The 10,647-nt window shown below is 46.8% G+C and overlaps 1 protein-coding gene across 1 annotated transcript; it reads right to left on the bottom strand.

Moving 5' to 3' along the window:
• Window positions 1–1,772: 1,772 nt before the first annotated feature.
• Window positions 1,773–9,349, bottom strand: LOC134405491 (zinc finger protein 391-like). The gene is made up of 3 exons (XM_063136734.1): window positions 9,328–9,349; window positions 5,306–6,061; window positions 1,773–3,234 (listed from the first exon to the last, which is right to left on the bottom strand). The coding sequence occupies exons 2-3, from the start codon at window positions 6,059–6,061 to the stop codon at window positions 2,419–2,421; spliced, it is 1,572 nt and encodes a 523-aa protein (XP_062992804.1). The 5' UTR covers window positions 9,328–9,349; the 3' UTR covers window positions 1,773–2,418.
• Between the last annotated feature and the right edge of the window lie 1,298 nt (window positions 9,350–10,647).

Below are 10,647 nucleotides of genomic sequence, written 5' to 3'. Positions count from 1 at the left end.
AGTACTAATCTTGAAGGGTAATGAATTTTTGAAGTGCAGAATCCACATGACCCTAAAAATGATGAACCAGGTTCAACTCAAAATTCAAGATGATGACCAGCAACAATAAACGATGGCAGCTGTTTCATACAGCAAATAAAAACTTTGTGGGAGGTGTTATTAAGCTTATTGCTTTCCCAGTCTGCTAACCAGGCCAGAATACCAGAGTCCAGGCATGGTGACGATGTATACAGCACCAAGGGGATGCCCTGAAAAATCTCCCATAAGCCACTGGAAGTTTTCCATACATAGTTTTCCTCAGCAAGTGTAGTTTAATTGTTAAGAATATGAACTGGGAAGTCCCCAGTCTGAATGTGGATTCTGCTATGAACTCAGCAGGCAACCTTTGGAAAGCTATTATCCTTTCAGCCTCAGGGCCCATGTCTAACATACCTCACAGGGTGAGTTTTCATCTTGTGCTATCCCTCCCCCCCCCCAATCAGGAATCATCCCCTCCCTTGTCTGGGTTTGGAACCCATGTATGCATTGACTTTTCCTTGTGGTCAGAACCGTGGAGATGGCAACAGGGAAACCACGTTGATGGGGATCTTGTCACGGTAGTGATGATCAGCTTTTGACTGTTCTGGAATGTCTTGGAGCCTATAGCTACTGACCATCAGTTATTATGATTTCTGAAGTGTGTAACCATTAAGTTTTTGCCATGAGATTTCCTTAGTTCCCTCCTGTAAATCTAAATGTGGCAAACTAAGCCCTCGATTGTCCTCAAGTCAGCCAGGGTTGGCATCAAAAGTAGATATGGTTGGGCACCTATCAAGGGCCCACATCTCAAGAGGGGCCCACTTAAGAGCCTTTTGGACTTGCTCCTTCTCTTCAGCATTCCAACCTTCTTATTCACCTGTCTCTTGCTCTGTCCCACACAACAGTACAACTAATAGTGGTGGTGGTGGTGGTGGTAAGGAAGAGGAGGAGCAGTGGACTCCATTGCCTGCTTGCTACTGGTTCTCTGCCCATCAATCAAGTAAGCAGTAGCGAGGAGAGCAACAGCAATAGCAGCTCCTGATAATGGCAGTGAGAAGACACTCATTGAGGGAGGGAGCTAATTGCCTTGTCCAAGGGAGCCGGCCCTGCCAGGATCCTAAACTATGGCTTGCTGTAAACTAACAGCAGAAAGTTCTAATCACCTTTCCGTCCCTTGTATGCCAAAGATGGGGAAGAAGAAACACAAATGCTCAGAGCTTGCCTCTGCATGTCCTAGTAACAGCAAATCATGGATTGTCATTATGCCTGAATTGAGGCAGTTAGTGTGTGGACTACTTTGAACTCCTAAAAGGTGCTCATTTAAATTCCAAGTGTGTATTATCACTACCAACCTATCACCATTTGAATCTTATTTGTATTAGCGCAATGAATAGGTGAGTTCCAGCTGATGAACACGAGACTTGAAGCCAATGCCCACCTTCTCAAAGTAGTTATCTTGTCCCACTTAAAACGGCTGGCAGAAGTATGTGAGATACTTTGCATCCGATAAATAAATGCGCACTTCAAAACACAAAAGAATTGCTTTTTAATTGAATTTTGGAACTCCAGTACACATAGACGGCAATTTGCCAAGGTTATTTCTTTACTACTGCTAACACCCTCTTCCTCGATGGCTGTGGTGAAAGGTGCCCTGTTGTGTGAACAAATGACATTTTCCATAAGGTATAATAGTAAATAGCCATTCAAATCTGTTTTCCCATGAAGTGTTTGTGTGTGTGCACGTATGAGTTATTTGTTATTTATGCACACCTTCATAAAAATCACCTTCAAACTACTTTTTCCACAGCTCTATAAGCACTTGCAAAATATGCAATGAGATGTAAACCAGGGCAGTGCTTTTAAAGAAAATAAGAGTGCATTATGTAAATTAACCCAAATGTTTATACTTACATTACACCTGTATTTTTTCAGTTACTGCTAGTGAATGAGAAGGACCAAGGGCTACACAGAGCACTGAAGCTCCTGCCTTCTGACCAATGGAAGTCCTGCTCAACCCAACACTATGATTTGTGAAATTCAACCACTCATAGTTTTGACTCTTTATCTCTGTAGTCTTAAGGACTAGTAACTTGCTGGCAGGAGAAAGAACAAGAACAGCAGAGATTCTCAGGGTGCTGAATTCTGTGTTAAACAGGATGTGTGAAATACTCAGATGCCTATGAGAGAGGGATGAATGAACCAATAGTGCATTTGTGTACAATGCATGGCCAGCAAAGCTGGTGCATGGTTTGGAGACTGCGCAAAGGGCATGCAAATGGAACTCTCCATCCATCACAATGCATACACCGCTGCCAATATAGGTGGGAGCACATGTGAATCGCACAATTGTGTCCGTTAAGTCCAGGTACATAAAGCAAATCCGATGGCAAAACATTTTTCCTACCCATCCCGGTGGATTCTCTGGTGCTGCAGCAGGTTGGAGGGATGCGCAAAGCCCTTCTGACAGACGGGGCACTTGTAAGGGGTCTCACCTGTGTGCACTTTCTCATGCACGGCCAGGTAGGCCAAGTCCTTGAACAGCTTGCCACAATGTTGGCACCGATGGGGCCGCTCGGTGCTGTGGACACGCTGGTGCTGCAGGAGGAGGGAGGGCCGCGCAAAGGCCTTGCTGCAGGCTCCGCAGGCGTAGGGCCGCTCGCCGGTATGTGAGCGCGCGTGGATGGCCAGGTACGACGACTGCTTGAAGGCCTTGCCGCAGGTAGGGCAGGCAAAGGGGCGCTCCCCTGTGTGCACCCGCTCATGCGAGGCCAAGGCGTTGGACTGCTTGAAGGCCTTGCCACAGAGGGCACAGGAAAACGGCCGGTCCCCTGTATGCACCCGTTCATGGACGCGTAGGCTGTGCCCGTAGGCGAAGCGCTTGCCGCAAACGCCGCAGACGTGGGGCTTGTCGTCGCAGTGCTGCCGCTGGTGCAGGAGGAGGGCCCCCGCTGCGGCGAAGCCCTTCCCGCAGGCCCCGCAGGCAAAGGGCCGCTCCGCGCAGTGCGTCAGCGTATGCCGCTGCAGCTCGTAGGGCGTCTTGAACCGCTTGGTGCAGGCGGCGCAGCGGTGCGGCCGCTCCCCCGAGTGGATGCGGCAGTGCTCGGCTAGGTTGGACGCCCGCTTGAAACGCTTGCCACAGAGCTCGCAGCGGTGGGGGCGCTCTTCCGTGTGCACGAGGGCGTGGCTCTTGAAGTCGGAATGGCGCTTAAACGAGGCCTGAAGTGGGAGAGAGGGGAGCAGGACAGAAAGCAACACACACACACACACACTGAGCAAGCACCAGAGATCACCTGCGGGACAGAGAAAAACAATTGCCAGTGCCTGCTCTTCTGCACAAGTTATACTGGCTTCTTCTTATTTGCCGAATTGATATGGCCATGCAAAAAGGAAGCACCATCTCTTGGGGGCTTGACTGAGCTTAATAACAGAAGAGCCTCCTTTCTTTAAGGGACACTGATGCGTTTTTGATGGCTGGTGACTATTAGTTACTGCCCTGCCTGTTTGGTGCAGAGGAAATTCATTCCTATTCTAGCTCGAGCTTTGAACTTTTTCAAACTTTCAAAATGAAAAGCCACAGAAAATGTGTGTGTGTGTGTTCATGTGGGGAAGGATTCTATGGTATCTTATATAAGAATATGGTAGTGTAAAGCTTATTACTCGAGATCAACCACACCGATTTCTCTCATTTTTGTTTAAAGCTGAAGCTTGAGCACTGGAAACACGCACAAAATTTTGAAAGTTCTAAAAAGTTCAAAGCTCGAGCTATAATAGGAATTAATTTCCTCTGTGCCAAACAGGCAGGGCAGCTCCTCCACCAGTGGGATGTCGGACAGCTCAGTTTGGCCAATCAGTGTGGTGTGAAGGCAGGTCCCAGGCACAGCTGCATGGGTAGGCTGTTGTTGCCAGCAGGGAGGGGGAAGGGGACGAAGGAGGCCAATCGGGCACACGAGGGAGGGGGCAGGGCCACGCCAGCTGCAAATTTCAGGGGAGGGATTCACTATGCATGAGCCACATTGGTCTTACTCAGGAGCCACTCTGTGGTGAGGGGACTGAAGGTATTTTATATGTAGGATATATATATATATATATCATAGAATCATAGAATAGCAGAGTTGGAAGGGGCCTACAAGGCCATCGAGTCCAACCCCCCGCTCAATGCAGGAATCCACCCTAAAGCATCCCTGACAGATGGTTGTCCAGCTGCCTCTTGAATGCCTCTAGTGTGGGAGAGCCCTCAACCTCCCTAGGTAGCTGATTCCACCGTCGCACTGCTCTAACAGTCAGGAAGTTTTTCCTGATGTCCAGCTGGAATCTGGCTTCCTTTAACTTGAGCCCATTATTCCGTGTCCTGCACTCTGGGAGGATAGAGAAGAGATCCTGGCCCTCCTCTGTGTGACAACCTTTTAAGTATTTGAAGAGTGCTATCATGTCTCCCCTCAATCTTCTCTTCTCCAGGCTAAACATGCCCAGTTTTTTCAGTCTCTCTTCATAGGGCTTTGTTTCTAGACCTCTGATCGTCCTGGATATATATATATATATATATATATATATATATATATATATATATCTTATGCCCACCAAATTTTTCTCCTTTCTGAAATACAGCAATGTGGAACATGTGGCGCTCTAGAAGTTGTCGGGCTGCAACTCCCACCATCCCTCATCACTGGCTATGTGGGCTAGGGCGAATGGCAATTGCAGCCTGACAACATCTGGAGCGGCACATGTAACTCACCCCCGCTGTAGTTGCTATTCAACACACCACACCCGACAGGTGGAGCCTGAAGGATACAGTCGGGCAGTTTTGGATGTAGCTATTATTATTATTATTATATATAATAATAATGGCAAAATGGAAACAACACTGGCTGGCTGGGATGTTTTTGGGGGAAGGGAGAGAATGATGCTGCTTTAAGGACTAGCACTGTCTACTTCCTCACGCTCAATATATATTTGTACAGAAACCTATTACACCACTCTCTCCTCCCACGGAAAAGGACCCTGGAAAAGGCTGCCTGTCCTTGACGCTTTTTTCAACTCAATGATAGCTGGGAGTGTGAAATATTATATCTGGTTTCTCCCAGCCGTGGAAATCTCTGCCTCAAAACAGCTGGAATTCAACTCATTCCAAAGGCTCATCATGGGACTCAATAGTTCGTTTTTGGTTTCCTTTCCATTCCAATGCCCAGCCCCCGCCGCCTGCCCCCCAACCCCCATTAGTCATCGCTCAGGGAGGTTTACCGGTTTCAAACCACCACAGGCTTCCTGCCAGCTTTCTCCCCCTCACCTGGCATAGCTGGCAGCGGAAGGGGCGTTCCTCATTGTGCACCACCTCGTGGCTGAAGAGCTCCCACGCCCTCTTGAAAGCCTTGGTGCAGATGGCACACTGGAATGGCTTCTCGTCCACAATCACTTGCCGGATCTCAAACTCCTCCCCCTCCGCACCGCTGCCCTCCAAATGCTGCAGCAGGCATGGCGAGCGTGCCCCCTCCGTGGCGGGCACCAGCTTGGCTGAGGAATACACCCCGTGCTCATCGATCAGCTGCACAATGTCATCTGAGTGGGGAGTTTTAGTGTCCTTCTTTTCCCGCACCTCCTGCCCATTCTCTGCAAATCCCTTCTTCTTGCATGCATCCTGCAGTTGTAGAGGCCTCCCCTGGGAAGGCCTGGCTTCTCCCGTGCTGGCCCTGGGCTTCTCCACTTCTTTGGCTATGTGCCCTGTCTTCCTATATTGCTGGGGGTTGTGGTGGGAAAGCCAAAACAGGCGCAATTCTGCCTCCGTCTCCTTGGTATCAGGAGCAGTAGCGGCAACATCCTTGCCTTGGGAAGAGACACAGAGAAAAGAGTTCTTGCTAAAGCGGCTTGGACAGCTTCGGCTACAGTCCCGCTCCTTCTCACCATCACTCCGCTCCTCCAGGGATACTGGCAGCTCTGATCCCTCACAGCCATTCTCAGGCCTGTGACTCGGCGAGAAATCCAATCCACTAGCGGGAGAAGGAATGTCCATCATAACGGGTACTGCTACTTTTGCTAAGAGGGCCATCTACAAGAAAGGAACAAAAATAAGTCATTTATCTAGTGCACTTTACAGTAATCCTTACAATGCTGTTCGGTAGGTCAGTATTTTTTATGGACATACTGAAGTTTAGAGGCTGAGGCAGAGAGAGAGCCTTGTCTAAAAACAACTAGAGTGTTTGTGACTTTGGTGACATTTGAACTCGCAGCTCACCCCTGAAGTTGCTATACAACACCAATTCAAGAAGATAGCATGCCTCCCATCATGCCATGCTTGCCCAGAAAGCACGGCCCCCTGTGAGAGCCCTGGAACTCTTTCCTCCCTCCATGCATCAACAGTGACATCAACAGGGTTCCAATCGGGGGCTGCTGTGAGCCAATCAGTGACGAATACGGAACGTGTTGCAATGTGACAGAAGTTAGTACGACAGAAAGCACTTCAGCATAAAGAGCAGTCAACCTATGTGCATGTTTACCTAATGCGCCTGTTTTGTTGCATGCACATATCAAGGGCAAGCACTAGAAGCACAGGCACTCCAGGCTTAGCCATGCAAAATACATGCTTGTACAATCATTGCATGAGATGGCCTCAACACAGAGATGATATGGCGTTTCCTATTCCGAAGGGGTTTCCATGTAGATTTTTTTCATGTTTTAACTCCACAACGAATGGCTGAGAGATATTGGACTCTGTAACTTGAATCTCCAAAACCCTTTTTTCCTTGTTCCATACACTTTGATTTCCCAAGATACTCTGTAATGCCAACACAGTATGTAATACATCAGGCTTGCCAAAATATATGAGGGATGGGACTTGAGTGGAAAATCTTATTGCCAACTACAACTACTAGCTATTGGGTTATATGGATAAGGGAAGGGTCACATATGTGCTGTGGTTGTCTTTGAGCGTCTCCAGATCCTCTTTTTCCTACGCTGCAGCAGCATCTATCTAAAAAAAGAGAGACGCTACAGGGCCAAGCTTGTCTGGAAACTATATTCTTAAATTTCAGATATATGCTGGGGCTCAACTGAAATTGCTCAAGTTTTGGGGAAACAATGGGCCCACATTCTCCATTTGCATGTTCAAAGGCCTTGGCATTTCTAATTGGTTTTGGAGCTGAACCCAATTAAAATTTCAGCCCATTCTCAAAAAATATTACATAACTTGGTGGCAGCAAAAAAGTGGAGGACTAATAATCATAGCCAAGTCCAAGTCAAGTATATTGTATTTACCAATCAGCCATTATACAGTTTCACATAGATATGTTACATTCATTCACAGCAGTGCCACTATTCTTATCCAAAATGATGGGAGAGATTTCTCTCCCTCACTTATAATGTTAGAACCAGGGGTCGTCCCACGAAACTTAATAGTGGGAGATTCAAGTCAGGAAGTACTTCTTTACAGAGTGTGGAATTCACAATCATAAGATACAGGGATAGTGACCAATTTTGATGGCTTTAAAGTCACAGGAAACAAAGTTCTGTCACATTTTTATATATTTCCCTAAATGAAGCTTTCTATTTAGACTATTTGGGAATGAAATGGAAAGTAGATTCTGGCACAATCATTCTTTCAAAATAAGGAGAGGCAGAAATATAGTCCAGCTCTTCAGTGTCTCTGGACCGCCAATTGAAACTAATTCAGCAAGAAAATATACTGAAAGTTTACTGGTCTCTTCAACGTTTTGTAAAAATAAAAATAAACACGCACAAATACTGCTGGATAAGTCAAGCTCAGGAGACTACACAAACACATGCAATGTGGAGTTGTGTTTTGATAATGTCTGCCATGAAATATGCTATGTAATCCATACCTCAGACCAGCCTTCCCCAATGTGGTGACCTCCAAATGTTTTGGATTTCAACTCCCAACCGCCCCAGTCCACACAAACAAAAATCAGCAATGCTGGGAGTTATAGTCCAAAACATCTGGAGGGCACCATGTTGGGCAAGGTCGCTATAGACCATTTACATCGTAAGAAAAATTCTAGGTTTCTGAGCAAATGCCAGTGTGGTGTAGTGGCTAGAGTGTTGGACTGCAAGTTGGGAGATCTGGGTTCTAGTCCTCACTTGGCCATGAAAGCTCACTGGGTGCCTTTGGGCCAATCACAGGCTCTCAGCCCAACCTACTTTACAAGGTCGTTGTTGTGAGGATGAAATGGAGAGGAGGATTATGTATGCCACTTTGGGTTCTTTGGAGCAAAAAGGTCCAGATATAAATGTAATAAATAAATAATGCCATAAGTGACTTCTCCTTCAAGAATTACTGGCAGCTAAATGACTTAGCCTTAATGGCATGGAAAATCAACACCACCACTGCCCCACCCAAGATAAATGAATGGAAGCAAGACAGGCAGAAGGAATGACATACTACAAACTGCACACTTCAAAAATTTTTTAGAAGAAGTTAAATAACATTTAAGCTTGCTTTTTTCCTCCTCCCTGTTCCTTTTGTGTAATATCTTTTAGATTGTAAACCAGAGGGCAGAGATTGTGTTATTTATTGATCTTTGTAAGCTGTTCTGGGAGCCTTTTTTGTATCTCATTTGTGAAGTACAAATGCTTAAAATAAATAATTAAGGGTCACTTCAGGCACACAAAGAAATATTCTTAGTGGGCAGAAATTCTCCTGCATAGTATATGACAATCTGCCATCTTTATTTTAAATACATTTATTCCCTCTCCCTAACACTCCCTTCTTTTTCTTTTACATAAGGAGGCAGAATGGCGGGCCAATAGGTAATTCGACCTGCATGCTACCACAGTGGGTTGCTGTGGAGATTTTGGTATTATATTCCATAAACCATTAACAGCAGCAGCCTCCCACGACCCAGTGACCTCCAGATTTGTTGGACTACAACTCCCAGCATCCCCAGCCAGCATAGCACATTTGAATCATCAATGAATTAGAAAAAGGGGCACGGCGGACCATCCCAATATTGCGAATTAAATTCTTAAAATAAAAAGAACGGTGCATCCCACTCAGGTCAACTTTAGGAGCAGCCCCCCTTCCTCCCTGGGGCAGGTTCACAAAGGAGTGACACCCCCGAGGTCAACACTGGGGTGGTGGTGGTGGGGAGGTCGCTTATTCTTGTCCCTTCAAGGAAGGACCAGCTTTTGCCAAAGGCGGGTGTCACTGCATGACAGCTGCCTGGCTTCGGTGTTTGAAGTGAGCGCCCTGCCTCAGGTGTTGCACCCCTCCTAAGGGACTATGGGGAAGGCGGGGAGGTGAAGCCTGCCCCTATGCTGCCTAAAGGGATTAAAGGGGGGGAGCATTGCTGTGTGACTCACCCTGCAGCCTCCCCCTCCTCCTCCGCCCCTTTCACGCCGGCGCCGCTTTGCAGCTCCCCCTCCCTTGCGCGCAAACTCTCGCACCAGCACCCCTCCTCTTCCTCTCTGCAGACCCGGCAGCATTTCCGACGGGTCCATTTCTTAGCACCCCCACCTCCTCCTAGTCCGCCTCCATTGCGCATGCACCGTATTGCACGCCCCCCCCCCCCGGTCTGTTTGGCTTAGCCTCCCCCTCGCCCTTGCCCCCCCCCACTGCCTGTCTCCAGGTTACGAGCAAGTTCTCCTCCTTTTCCCTCCAGTTACCTGCTGCCCATTAATAGTGGCATTCAACGGGGGTAGGTGGGGGTTGGAGGAATGCAAAAGAACGCCTTTGCATTACATCTGTTACAGGTTTCCAGTCAATCGTGTCTCATTCCCTCTCCACTATTCTAACTAATATAGTTGGTGATATATATATATATATATATATATATATATATATATATATATATATATATATATATATATATATATATCTCTCTCTCTCTCTCTCTCTCTCTCTCTCTCTCTCTCTCTCTCTCTCTCTCTCTCTCTCTCTCCTAACCTATTTAAGGAAGCCTATGCTGGTGTAGTCAGAAAAAGAAGTCCTACAACTCCCAGCATTCCCCAGCAAGCAAAAGTCTTACCACTCCCAACATTCCCCAGCAAGCAAAAGTCTTACCACTCCCAGCATTCCCCAGCAAGCAAAAGTCTTACCACTCCCAGCATTCCCCAGCCACTCTGGCTGGGGAATGCTGGGAGTTGTAGGACTTTCATTCTTATGTATGGTGTGTGCTTATTTTGAATGAGTTAACAGAAACTATTGAAACCTAAGGTCACATCTACACCAAGCAGGATATAACACTATGAAAGCAATTTGAAAGTCAGATGGACAACTTCCAAATCCTCCTACCCCTGCACTCATTTCTTATGGCTTTTCCTCTTTAAACTGGACACCCCTTCAAACAGAGGGCACCTTCAAACAGAGGATTGTCCTGTGTAATGTAGGATACAGGGTCACACTAAAGGCATCTAAAACTAAGGAAGAATATTCATACGATCTGCGCTTTGCTAGAAGAACACGCCTTTCTCTCAGGGTAACATGGCTTACTATGTAACATCACATTTATTATCATCATCATCCAACCTATGCCAAAATAATTGAGGTAACCTGAAAGCAGAAATTTATTATTTTCAGCGTTAGTTGGTCCAGAAAGAGGTTAATGCACCTGCACTTGTTTACACTACCTGGAAGAACTCTGGAGCTGCTCAGATGCCAAGTACAGCAAAAGAACACAATAA

Source organism: Elgaria multicarinata, chromosome 11 (genome assembly GCF_023053635.1).
Source record: "Elgaria multicarinata webbii isolate HBS135686 ecotype San Diego chromosome 11, rElgMul1.1.pri, whole genome shotgun sequence".
In the NCBI taxonomy this organism is placed as follows: Eukaryota; Metazoa; Chordata; class Lepidosauria; order Squamata; family Anguidae; genus Elgaria; species Elgaria multicarinata.
This window is presented reverse-complemented; position numbering and strand designations above follow the sequence as displayed.